At 53.4% G+C, this 13,490-nt stretch overlaps 1 protein-coding gene across 2 annotated transcripts in view; it reads right to left on the reverse strand.

Annotated features, from left to right (window-relative positions):
• Positions 1–7,184, reverse strand: part of SHISA9 (shisa family member 9) — a 287,615-nt gene extending 280,431 nt beyond the window's left edge. For both annotated transcript variants that reach the window (XM_038540319.1, XM_038540318.1), the window contains exon 1: positions 6,622–7,184. In XM_038540319.1, coding sequence (XP_038396247.1) covers positions 6,622–7,184 — 563 coding nt within the window. The remainder of the gene's footprint in view (positions 1–6,621) is intronic.
• Positions 7,185–13,490: the final 6,306 nt, after the last annotated feature.

Genomic DNA, 13,490 nt, shown 5'->3' on the forward strand with positions numbered 1-13,490 from the left:
ATGAGCTTGGCATATTTGAGGAACAAAGAGAGAATGCTGCATCCTTTTACTTTCCAATTACAGTGAGCAAATAAAAGACCCCAACATTTCCAAACAGAGCTCAGAGTCCCAGCACCTTGCTTCAAAGCTTCCAGGAATCCCAAGGTCTGAACTGTGCTCTGACATTTAAACACTTGAATAGGATTCCTGAGCATTTCCTCTTGTATCAGAAGCATCTTTTATTTTTCAAGAATGCAAGGGCAATGGGCATGAGATAATTTTCAGAGTGGTGGTCACACAGGTATAGACGAAGCTCATTAAACTGCACTTAAACTCCAAACTCAAACTCCTTTTTATTATGTACACTATACCCCAATGGAGGTGATTTCTAAAATGCAAGGACTCAAGGGCGCCTGGGTGGCTCAGTCCATTGAGCACCCAACTATTCATTTCAGCTCAGGTCATGATCTCAGGGAGATGAGATGGAGCCACTGTGTCAGACTCTGCGCTGGGCATGGAGAGTCTGCTTAAGATTCTCTCTTTCCCTCTCCTTCTGCCCCTTTCCTCCCTCCCTCCCTCCATCCCTCCCTCCCTCCCTCCCTCCCTCGGTCTCGCTCAAAAAAATAAATAAATGCAAGGACTCAATGCCCAAAGAGAAGCAAACATATCCTGCAAGGAAAAAGAATTTATAGAGTCTTTTCCATGGCCAACAAGATACGCATGCAAGGGCTTCTCCAACTCGGGGATCTGGTCAAAGGCATAGGATAACCACAGATATACAAGAAAACAGGGAAGTTGGAAGAAGAAAAGGGAAAAGAAGGAGGGACACTCATCACTTGATGCTATTTCTTTGCAAGGGACTCCAGCTCTTCTGAAGCATGTTTGAAATCCACACAGGACACTGTGCTATGTAATTTGCCCCTTGGATTTCTGATTCTGTTTGAAGGTGGGCAAAATAATGACATGTGCTCCCTACTGGCTTCAAGTGTACAGAGCTTCAAACATGCTTTTCTGCCCCTGAGGTCATTTCTCATCAATACCTTCTCCAAGAGGGCTGGCCCTGCCAGGGGCAGATGCAGAAAACATTCCTGGTCTTGATCTTATGGTGACTCCTTGAACTGGCCCCACTGCATGTGTGGCCATTTGCAGAGCATCAAGCACTTCTTTGTGATCTGAGAAACAGAAGTCCTGCACGGGTCTGCTCAAAGGCAGTGCAGCCTAGTGGTCAAGGACCTGTGCTCTGGCCTCAGACTGTCTGGGGTTTGAAGTCTGACTCCTCCTCTCCCCCAGGGCTTATTCATCCTCATGGAAAGCAATCTGTGCCTCTCAAAAGACAGACTGTCATAAGGCCTGCCTCACTGAGGAAGGCCCTGAAATTGAGAATTCACACACAAGCTCGGCAAGATAGCAAACCCGACGAGCATTCTTCAACATCACCTAGGCCACCAGTTTGCAAGGCTTTTCCTGTGGTCCCACGTGGGTCTTCTATTCTGAACCTGCCACCTCCTCTTGTTAAGTCAGAAGGAGTCAGGAGACTCGACCCATGTCACATAGCTGAAAAGATGTTAGCAGAGCAAGGGCCAGGCACGGAGTTCCAGACTACAGCACTTACCCCTTCGGCAGATGAGGGGTAGAAAATTCGAATAATAAGAGTTATAAGGAAGTTCTGGGCTAGGAGTTTCCCAAGCCCAGGCTCAGCAAAACGTTCCACAAGCCTATGCCATAAGGATCATCGTCGTTATGTCATTTTACAGACAAGAATCTAAAAACTCAGAGAGGTGAAGTAACTTTCCCAAGGTCACACAGCTATTCAGTGGTCGAGCTGGATTGAATCTCAGGCCATCCAACCAGAGCCCGTGCCACTAAGGTCAGCCTGAAGGTATCTCCAAGGACTGCAGTTTACTGAATGAACTGGGTTGGGGGACGGAGGTGGAGGTGAACCTGTGAGCTTCCTGAAGAGGAAAGTCACCTCTCAGCACGGCAGCCAACAGTTTCGGTGTGAAAATGCAGGTCCAGTGTGGCCAGACCTGCCCAATATCTCAAGAGAAGTCAGAAATCTAGATGTCTGTGTGAAAACTCCCCGCTTCTAAATATTGGCAACTGGTTCTAAGTTGATTTTAAAACATGATAGAGAAGAGAGACCAGAGAAATTTCACAGCCAGATGCAGGGAGTCTTAACTGGATCTGAGTTTGAAAACCCAAACTCTAGGAGACATTTGTTGGCCTGACTGGGAAAATTTTGATATGATTGGTTATTTGATGATATGATGGAATCTCCGTCCTTTTTCTTGGGTGTGATACTTGGAATTGTGTTGTGTGGGAGAGTGTCCTTGTTCTCAGGAGATCCACGCTGAAGTATTTAGGGAGGAAGTGTCATGTCTGCAACTTATTTTCAAATGCTTCAGCCAAAAAAACAAAGGAAAAGGAGAGGGAGGGGGGAAGAGGAGGGAGAAAGAAATATGGGGAGAGAGTAGCTATAAAGCAAATATGACAAAATGCTAATAATTGTTCAGTCTAGATGAGTGTTCTCAACTGCGGGTGATTCTACACATTGACGACATGTGGCTATGGCTGAGGATTTATTATTTTTGTTTTACTGTCACAGCTGGGTTGTGGGGTGGGTGCTACTGGCATCTAGTGGGTAGAGTCCAAGGATGCTGGCCAACACCCTGCAATGCCCAGGAAAGCCCCCCCACCAAGACTGAGCCACCCGCAAATGCTGGTAGTGCCGGGGCTTAGAAACCTTAAAGGCCATACTGGAGTTCATTTTTATTATTCTTTCAAGGTTTTGTTTCATGGGCTTTGTGTGTGTGTGTGGATTTAAAATATTTCACAGTCAAAAAGAGAAAGAGAGAGAAACTTAAAAAAATCAGAATGCATGAATAGAGAAATACATTGCAGACCAAACAAAACATGTTTGCGTGCTTTGGTGACCATAGCTGGCCACCCTCTGCAGTCTCTTCTTCCACTACGTCGTGGCAGGATGGAATGTTCCCGTGGCTGGTGAACGAGTATCTGTGGAGTTCTCACAGTTCCATGGGCAAGAGCCCCACAGCTCCTGGAATCACGGACTCTCCTGATTTCAATCCCAATCAAGCCCAGAAGGAAGCAGGTGACATGCCCAGGACTCTGAGCCGGAAAACCCACATCACGGAGGCCTGTTCTGGGATCCCACAAGTGCACGGGTCACAGGAGCACTTGGTGACATGCGGACAGCAAGGGGCTGTAAGTCTTCCAAGACTTGTAAGTAAGATAAGTCCTACTTATCTGTAAGTCAGATAAAATGAGAACAAACCTCTCATCTCAGTAACCCTCACCGCCCAAGACAAAATAAATTAAGAGGCTGCGGCCAGCACATTAATTTCACCTGGAAGCCACCTTGGAGCCTCTCTGAGGCCAAGCTGGGTGTGCCTGCCCCATCCAAGCACCTCTTAGCCCCTACAGGCAACAGCTAATGAGATTAAGACTGGGGCTGGGGCTCGAGATGATTACCTGCATCAACTGCAAGATGCATTTGGACGGTCCTTGGAGCAGCCCCCAGCACCACAAATACACATAAAGCCCTACCTGTGCAGACAACACACAACAGAAGGCACATACCAGAGTCATCGTGGCATTGGACAAATTCATCCATCCCCAACCCTGTAAAATAGTCCCAAACTCCAGAACAGTCTTTCTTAATGTGTAGGCCACTTTTTAGGGGCCATTCAGAGAGGCTGTTAAATGCAGATTTCTAAGGGCTCATCCCAGACCTTATGGATTTGGAATCTCTCTGAACATGACACAATAATGTGCGTTTTGCATTTTAGGAAATGCCCGCCCCCCCCCCCCCCCAAATGCGCCCTGAAACTGAAAACACAGTTGAAAACCAGGTGCCGGGGATTGAAGTTTTTCTGTGTGACCTTGGGCAAGCCATGCAAACCGAGCCACGATTTTCTCATACGTAAGTGGGAATTAACAGCACCTGTCTCATAGCTGTGAGCACTACATGAGAGGATGTTTACACACACATGCACTCACGCATGCATGTCCACACGTGTACATACACACACCCCCTACTACGGTGCCTGGCAAATGTTAGTTCCTTTTCCTTAACAGTGATTGGCCACACGCTGGAAAGCCTAGAGAGCTTTACAAAAGTACAGAGGCTTCACGAAGCCCTAGAGATTCTGATCTAAATTGTCTAGGGTGGGGCCCCTAGCAACATGATTTTTTTTTTTTTTAAGCATTCCAGGCGATCCCAAACAGTAGTCAGGGTTGAAAACCATACCATGGAAACTGCCCATAAAAATCAACTATTCTTGGGGCTTCTGGGTGTCTCAGTGGGTTGAGCCTCGAGTCTTGATCTCAGCCTCAGGTCTTGATCTCAGGGTGGTAAGCTCAACCCAGGAGACGGGCTCCAGGCTGGGCATGGGGTGTGGGGGGTGGGAAATCAACTGTTCTGTCCCTTCAAGAGTATGCACTTCCACTGCATTCTGGAACTCCCAAAATGTGTACAAGGAGAAGCCAGTGCGGAGGCTCCATTACCAGAGGACTGGCTACCTGGAGATTTCACCCCCAAGCAGTCCCTTCCTGGTACCTGCAGAAGAAAGTGGCTGCAACCAGCAGAGCCTAGGTGATTCTTTTTCTCCTGACAGAGCTGCAAGGGGGCAGGACAGGAAGTTGAGTCCCTGCTGGGGCCCTTAGGTCTGCAGTGGAGTGCTGTCTCCACAGGGACATTCCGATCCAAGAGGGCCTGGAGCTAGCATCACCTTCTCCGCCAGACGTCCAAAGGGAGCCACCCACCCTTAGCTGTCACCTCCCCACCTGCCTTCTCCGGCCCTTCCTACCCTCCTCCACCCCCACCCCAACACCCAGGAGGGCTCCTTTCAGCGCTGGTTTGCAAGAAAAAGGCTCAGTGGGCAGAGGAATTAAGCTGAATCTGCAAGGCAGACTTCCGATCCCAGGTCCCTGGGTGACTCGCTCCCTCGCAAGGCGACACCGCTGCCTGCTGCAGTCCTGCCTCGGCACTCCTCTCTCACCTTGTCACAGACCTGGGGAAGCTACAGGGATTGGCGGGGACTGCGGGGACGTGAAACACCCGCCGGTGGGGCTGGCGACAGGGCGCCTTGGGGGCGTGGGGGGTGCAGGAGGTGGGCGGGGCCAGCGTGTGACTCTTTCAGCCGGGCAGGGTTTCCTGTATACCTTGGAAGCTTACTTTGCGCTTAGGACCCCAACATCCATCTACACCTCCCCGCTGACCCAAACCAAGAGGAACTTCTTCACCTCTTCCCCCAAATCCCTCCCCACGGGGGGTAAAAAAAAAAAAGTCATCGGATACTCTGCGTATAAATAGAAAATAATTACTAGTGAGGTGGTAATGTTCCTTCGCCTATTTTTGGTGGGTCTCTTTGTTCAGATTTTTTAGGCAGGCGCACGGAGCGCGTGCATCCACACGCGCACACAGGGGCCCCCGCCGGAGGTGTGGGGAGGGTGTGTGTCTGTGTGCAGGGGACGGGGAGAGGAGGGGGGCCCCAAGGCGACCCCTATGTCCACACTCGGGAAGAAGATCCGGCGGGCGCCCAACCACCCAGCTGCTGGAAGACCGCCTGTCGCTCTTCAACCCGGTTGGCCCCAGACCTCACGCCTAACCCTGTCCCCAATCCTGCGGGGTCTGGGGGCTGCAGCCTCCGCCTCCGAAGTTACTGGGTTGTGCAAATCAATTTAGACACTTTTTTTAAGGGGAAAAAAAAAAGCAAAAGGCAAATAGCTCCATTAATCCCCAAATGCCTTCTCCCATCTGCTGCGACTTGCTCGCGCTGGGACTTGCATAATGAATAAGGCAACCGGGAAAGTTGACGAATCAGGGTGTCGGGGGGCGGCGTGGGGAGGGAGCGGGGCGCCCGCCCTTGGAGTCCGCGCCAACCGCGGGCTAGGGGCGCAGCGCGCAGCGGAGGCGGCGCCCCCCACCCCCACCCCCCTCCTCCCGCTGCGGGAGGTGCAGACCCGGGAAAGAAGCGAGGGGTCTGGGCGGAGGGAGGCAACCGAGGTCCCAGTTCCAAGGACCTGGAAGCTCCGAGGGAGCGAGGCGGCCGCTCCAGGCGAGGCTTTTGTTCTCGCCCTCCCCTCTCTTTCCACCTCCCTCGCCTCTTTTTCGCGAGCGGTACGAGTTGCAGGCGGCACACACTCCCTCCCTCCTCCCTCCTCCCTCCTCCCTCCTCCCTCCTCCCTCCTCCCTCACACACGCGCGCGCGGGCTCACACACGCCCCCCTTCCCTTTCGGGCTCGCCTGCCCTGTTTACCTAGAGCCCAGCATCTGGCGTCCGAGCGGCGGACCCCTCCCCAAACCCCAGGACTCCGGGGCCGCGAGCTTCCCCGGCTGTCTCAGGTCCACTCCAATCCTAGGCAAGGAGGGGGCGGCGAGAGGGTGATGGGGGCAGAGACCACACACACATACACACACACACACACACACACACGCTCGAATCCACACCTGCGCGCAGCCCAGCGCCCCCTCTCCGCGCTCCACCACGAAGTTGGCTTCCCGGGAGACCTCCCCCGGCGGAGACGCGGCGATGGGGGCGGGGGGTGGGGGAGGGAAGCGCTGGGAGAGCGGCGCCCGGAGGGGAGGCGGAGGGGGGTGGGGTGGGGGAGGCAGCCCACCTGGACATGTGCTCCCTTTGGGGCCGGTGCGCTTTCTCCAGCCCCAGCTTGGTGAAGATGCCCACAAGCACCATGACGGCCACCACCCCGCAGATGATGTAAACGATCAGGTTGGTCTTGTCCTTGGTGGGGTCGTGCAGGGGGTCGTCCTTGCGCGCGGGGGGCTTGCCGGTGTTGAGCCAGAGCGGAGTGTCGTAGTTGGTGCAGGTGCTCTGGTTCAGTCGCCGCTTCTTAAACGTGCAGCAGAACCGGAAGCCACAAGTCCCGCAGCAGAAGATAAAGTCGCCCGAGCTGCAGTTAAACGGCGGGTCCCACTGGCCCATGACATCGAAGTAGCCGCGGCAGAAGTCCGGCGTGGGCGCCCGGGTCGGGGGCGCGTCCGAGACCCCCGCGCCCTCGCCGGCCTCCCCGGAGGCGGCCCCGGAGCGGTTGCCCCCCGCCAGCACGACCACGCCGCCCAGCTGCGCCAGCTGCCCGTGCCCCGCTCGCTCCTGCGCCCGGCACACGCGGGCGCACAGCTCGGTGAGGAAGCAGCCGAGGAGCAGCCGGAGGACGCGGCGCATCGTGTCTCCCAGCCCGGGCTCGGCCGCTCGGCCGCCGCTGGAGCCGCTGCAGCCGCCTCTCGAGGCGCGGCCGAAGCTGCCGAGGCTGCTGCCGGGGGCTGCGAGCCGCCGCGGGCCGCACATGCAGGGGGCGGCGCGGGGCGCTCGGTGGTCGCGGCCACGGCGCGCGGCTCAGCCCGCGTTCGCCTCCAGCGCGCCGCGCGCCCAGGGGCCGGCCGGGGAGGAGCGCGCCTGGCCGGGCGGCGGGGGGGGGGGCGCGGGGGGGCCGGGGGAGGGGGCAGGTCCGGCCGGCTACGGGGGGAGGCGGGGGCCGGGGAGCAGGGGCCAGTCGGTGCGCCCGCGCCTCCCCTCGGCCCGCGGCTCGGGACTCGCCCGCCGGATCCCTCTCACCTCCCCAGCTCGCCAAGTGCGCTGGAGAGAGAGCGAAGCAACACTTGTGGAATGAAGGGAGGGCAGGAGCGAAGGGGGAGGGGGAGGAGGGCGGGCAGAGGAGGGGAGGGTGGAACGGGCGCGAGCTCGAGAGGGGCGGGGGCGCGGAAGAGGTGACTCGGGCGGGCGGGAGCGAGTTGGGGGGCGTGCAGAGCCGAGCTCGGCGGGCGCCCGGGGAGGAGGGAGCTCCGCAGCCGCCGGGGCCGATGGCACCGCCGGGGCTTCCCGGCAGGTGGAGGACGGCTGCGGGACCTCCCGCGCCCTCTCCGGGCTGGAGGCGCGGCTCCGACCTGTTCTGGGCGCAGAGGTGGCCCCGCCCGTGGCTTTTTCGGGCGTGCGTGCGCAGGAGCTGCGGCTCGGATCTGCCCTCCCGGGAAGGGGTGACCCGGAGGGGCTAGGGACGGGCTAAGTGGCTCCCGCTCCTCGGCGGACGGAGGGATCGCCCTTTCCAGGTGCAGCGGGCCACCTCGCCCTTCCCCCCGACTGCGCCCCCCAGCCAGGCGCGCCTCCCGGACGGCTCAACTCCCTGGGACGAGCGGAGGACCGAGGCTGAGCCGGGAAGGCGGGGCGGCAAGCCCTGGGCCGGGGTAAGCACCCCCGGGAGAGGGCCGCGGGACGAGCTCCATAGTCCTAGAAGCTCGGGGGGCAGCGGAGACGCAGCAGCCGAGGCCGAGGCCGTGGCCTGCCCCACGTCCCGGAATGTCCTTCCTCGGGACTCCCCTAGGCCCCCGGACCTGCCACTTTCTGACCCTCTACGACTCGCGGCGTTGCCCGCGCTCCACGGGAGGGCACACGGCGGCGCCGCCTCTGCGCGCCCAGCCCGCTGTGGTGCAGCGCAAGGCCTGGGCGTCCAGCCTCAGCCTCGGTCTCCGGGGCCCCCTCCCCCCCCCGCCCCCCCCCCCCCCCAGACATCCTCACCCTCCTCACCCGGGGCTGCGGAGTGCGGCCTTCGCCCTCTGCTTCCAGCTCCCCGTCGCCAGCCAGGAATTTCCAAATCTGCCTTCGCCGCCCAGCCGCGGATTCCATCCAGCTATCCGTCGGCCCTCTCCCATTTCTCCCACTTCTTCTTTCCTCTGCTTGAATTTGACTCCAGTAGCCCCCAAAACAGCATTTGCACCAAAACTGCTACACCGAATTTAGATCTCCACACGCCCCTGCGTTTTGTTTTTAATTGCATTAACTAAGTATTCGCTTTGCAGGCGGCTGGGCGATTTGCAGGGAAACGATGGCTCCACCACCCTCCCCTCCCCTCCCCTGGGCTGCGGTCAGGGGGCTTCTCAGGGCATTTTCAAAGCACCAAAAAAGTTGGGCCACGAATAAAATGACATACTGGGTCCCCTTAACTGAAAAACGCCAGGGTGAAGGGGGGGCAGGTATTGGACTCTGTTGCAAGTTTTCTCAGAACGAGAGGGAGTTTGGCTAATGGTCCCTTCTCTCCGAAGAATGTCACCTGCTGTCTTCCCAAAGTCTAGCAAAGAATGACCCTGTTCCAGCAAAAACAAAGCAGGCCCACACTGATGGAGCATACCCAGGAGCATCCGGCCCTAGAAGACCCATTGAATTACAGGCTGTACTTTATCCCAAACCCACCTGGACAAGGTGTGAGATCGTTTAGTCTAAATTCATCAGATCCATCATAATGGGATCCCCAAAATAGGACAGTGTGGCATGTCTGTCGACCCACACCCACAGCCACTGTGTGAGTCTCTACAAACACAAGCATTGGTGTGTGAGAGCTAATGATAGCTGACATTTATTCGGTGCCTGCAACATGCCCACTAAGCTTGTCTTTTCTAAAATCACCTCCTCACAGATGCTTAGAGCAGTGCCTAGCATCTAGCAGACAATCTGGGAATATTTGCTAAACCATTTGAGTGACTGATCTCATTTAACTCTATCTGCTAGGTAATGTAACGGGGCCCACACAACAGAGGGAGACAATGAGGCCCAAAGCAATTAAACCAGTTGCCCACAGTAGCGCAGCAAGGAAATACCGCGGTTGGCTTTTGACCCAAGAATTGACTCCTGGGCCTGTGTTCTAACCGCTGCAGGTAGTGCCTTCCTAAAATAGGCCTCCAGACTCCCTATCCACCTGATGTTATATTACATATTTGCTTTCTGTCTCCCCACATTGAGATGGTAAACTCCAGGACAGAAAGAGGCCATGACTCCTCCAGAGTCTCCCAGCACCTACCGCAGCACTGGACGTGAGGAGCACTCAAAAGAGGAGCACTCAAAACCGTGCTGAGGGGTTGGGATATTTCTAAGCACTAAATCAGATTCTAGAAGGGCTGCTCCAACCGGTGGTTTGCCACAGTCCGGGAAGCTGAGGCTCAGAGAGGTTAAGGGCTTTGTCCAAGGTCAAATGGCCAGGAAATGTGAAAGCCAGGGCTGGCTGCAGACTGCTAGACTCCTCATCCCTGGTTTCCTAATTCCCACCCCACTGCCCCGCACTGCGCTCCACTGAGGCACCTTCCTGCCAGCATCAGGGCTGGGAGCTTAGAGCAATAGCCTAGTAGAAGAATAGGTCAGAGACACCTTCCCCCAAGAGCTGGGGGTTTTCAGACACTTTTAAATTTGATTTAAAAACAAAAACAAACGTTAGCAAAATGAGACAAAATCGAGACAGAAAAGCCCATTTTAGAATCTGCCTCCAATCTCTGTAAAATATTGCCTGTCACCAGGACATTTGAGTCCCGTCCTCAGAGGAGACTCACTCTGGCTGCTGTTCCCCGCTTTAATTAACAGAGACTGCCCCCTGTTTGTGACAAGGAGAGTGCAGGGATCCTGCCTGGGAAAGAAGCAATCTATGGGGCATGCCTTGTTCGCCAGACCCCAAACCTGAAGCCTGCTATCCCTGTGCGCTTCACCCAAACCAAATTCCCTCGCTGCTCCTGCCTGCCAAGGCTGCCGCTGGCCCTCTGGAATATTCCCCACACCTGTTTCCCAAGCCTCTGAGACACATTTACAAGAGGGAGGAACCACCTAGGTACATCTTTCTCTTTAAAGGAAGAAAGTCCCCTCCTTCTGGGTATGTCAACTCAGTCAATAGATTCACTACCTCCTAATAGATGTGTGATTACTGAGGACGTGTCCCCATTTAGAACGTGCGATTGAGAAAGTCTCTCTTTCAGGGCTCCTAGGGGGAGGGGGACGGTTTATAAACTTCCTAATTGAAACACCTGGCAAGTTCATGGAAGATGAAATATCATCAAATACCACCCCCCACCACCAGCCAAATGAATTCATGCAAATGCGTTGAAATTAAAATGCAGCTCTTAATGAAAGCACTTTCTATGAAAGAGATGATGACATTATTATTTACAACACAGGCACTTTTAATATCTAAAGAAGAATCTCGTTTGCTCTGGGCTTAATTATGTCAGACTGCAGTACAGCTTGCCACAAGACTGCAAAGGTACTCCCCAACAATTAGGGGAAGGCACAGACTTACAAACAACTTTCGCTTACCAGGACTTGCAGCCAGTGTCCATAAGCAACTCAGCAAATTAGATTATGTGTGCTGCGGGCCCTCACTTGAAGGCGTTGTTTGTTAATAAGTCCTCATCAGGTGGCTTTTAGGGTTTCAAAAAGGTTTCTTAGCAACTGTTAGCCTTGAGACCAAAAAAAGAGTGAGAGAGAGAGAGAGAGAGAGACAGAGATAACACAGAAGCTGTTGGTTTGAAACCTTAGGAGTCCCCCCCACCCCGGGGTGAAAATCAAAACTGGATGCCCATATGCAGAGGACAAGAAGAGACCAAAGAAAGGGAGCAGAACTCTCCAGATGGACAGGTGGCAGGGGTGATAAGCAAGGGAATTTACACAGCTTGTCCTGCGCCCTGCAAGACAAGTGGTTCTCTGCACCTGTCTACCAGAATCTTACAAGTTTATATTATAGGGAGGCTTCGACGAGGGTCAGTAGCATATGGTCCAGATGGTCTTATCAGCACTTTGCTCTCTCAAGGCTGCATCCTTGAAACAGACTCCTAGTGCCAGAACAGTGGGGGGAATACACATTTCAAGGACAGGGGAGAGGTGAGGAGCCTCCGATTGCCCATGTCCAGCTCAAGGGTCAGCCAGAGGTCGTGTCCCCTCCATGCCTTCCTCCCACAGAAGCCAAAATGGGGCGAACACCTTGCCATGCTCAAGCAACACACTGATTTGATAATATCTTATTCTCTTGTCTGAAAAGATCAAGGATACTTTACCGAAGAAATGAAGTGGATCTGAAGTATGGTTTCCCCAGACTACAAGAAGTACATGAGATGATTTTGGTGGTACCCCAACAAAGAGTTTTTTTAAATAGTTTTATATTTATTTCAATGTGTAACAGAAAAAAAAAATAGTGGCACATCAGACACATGACTTCGTGGGCATAGATATTTAAGGTGTACGTCAATTTAAAGGCAATGGAAGTAAAATAATACATTTTAGTATTTATTAATAAAATACAAAAAAGGAAAATATGAAGTGTCTGATGTTTAGGAAACATGAGTTTTGGTATTAGGGCAGGATGTCTCAGCTTCGGTGCTACTGAGATTTTAGAGCGGGTCATTCTGTGTTGGGGAGGGGGCGTCCTGTGCATTGTAGAAGGCTTAGCAGCATCCCTGGACTCTACCCACTAGATGCCAGTAGCACCTCCCAGACATAGCAAAATTGATTGAGAGCCAGTGATTCTTGCCTATGTTTAAATCCTGGTTCTTTCTCATCTGAGGTTTATGACTTTAAATGAGTCACATCACTTCTCTAAGCCCCAGTTTTCACATCTATAAGATGGGGATAAGGATCGTTCCTTTCTCCAGGAATATTACAGACACTCCATATCTTGTGCAGTATGCTTAGCACAGTGAATGGAACCTTGGCAGTGCTTAGTAAAGGATCACGCTTATCACCCCGAAGGGGCCTCCTAGGTGTCAGGCACTACACTGAGTGCTGGGGAGACAGAGGGCTAAGCCAAGATCCTTAGGATCTCGAAATCTCCAGGGCAAGATAGAACACAGAGGCAGGGCCAGCTTCCTGGGCAGCCTTATAGCATCTCTCCCATTGGCCCCAGAGGGCTCCAGACTCACCAACTGCTCTGCAGTTGCCTTGAGATTCTCAATGATCTCTGAACATGGGGCCCAACAAGTTATGCAGAAGGTCCTTTCTGGAGGGAATGCAACTCAAGCAGAAAGAGAGGTCAAGCTTATGGGAACTTGGAGAGGATATGTAGCTCCACCTTCCCTCACAAAGACTTTTCAGAGTAGCGACATTCAGGCAGTCCTAAGTCAAATGTATGCAACCATTCTCAGCAACAGAGCAGAAAGAAATTTGGTAGATTCTCCTGAAAAATTGCTCTCAAATGTCAGTCCAGAGAACCATACTGAAGCTGTCAGCATTTAAGTTTCCACTGGCCCATAGAAAGTGGAGAAAAATTCTGGCTGATGAAATAGGCATTTAATAAACACCCTCTTTTAATGGTTGCGGACTCTATTTGTATTAAAAAATGACTTCCTGAAATTATGTTAGCCTTATATGTATTATCTCTTATTGATATTAGTCATATTTATCATCATGTGTATGTATATGTGTGTGAGTGGTATTTTTAAAATATGTCTTAACCAGGGAAAAATTGGTAAGTTTATCCTCCCCAATTTTTGGTCATTTTACTATAGATGAAATCCCAGAGTCTGGGTTGACCAATTTAAGAACCTCCCTTTTGTTCACAAGTAAAGTGGTGGTTTGAAGCAATTATCTGAATAATTTAAGTCCCTCCAACTGAGGTTCCTCAAAGAGTTAAAAATAAAGCTACGCTACGACCCAGCAATTGCACTACTCGGGATTTACCCCAAAGATACAGATGTAGGGAAAAACCGAGACACCTGCACCCCAATGTTC

Source organism: Canis lupus, chromosome 6 (genome assembly GCF_011100685.1).
Source record: "Canis lupus familiaris isolate Mischka breed German Shepherd chromosome 6, alternate assembly UU_Cfam_GSD_1.0, whole genome shotgun sequence".
In the NCBI taxonomy this organism is placed as follows: Eukaryota; Metazoa; Chordata; class Mammalia; order Carnivora; family Canidae; genus Canis; species Canis lupus.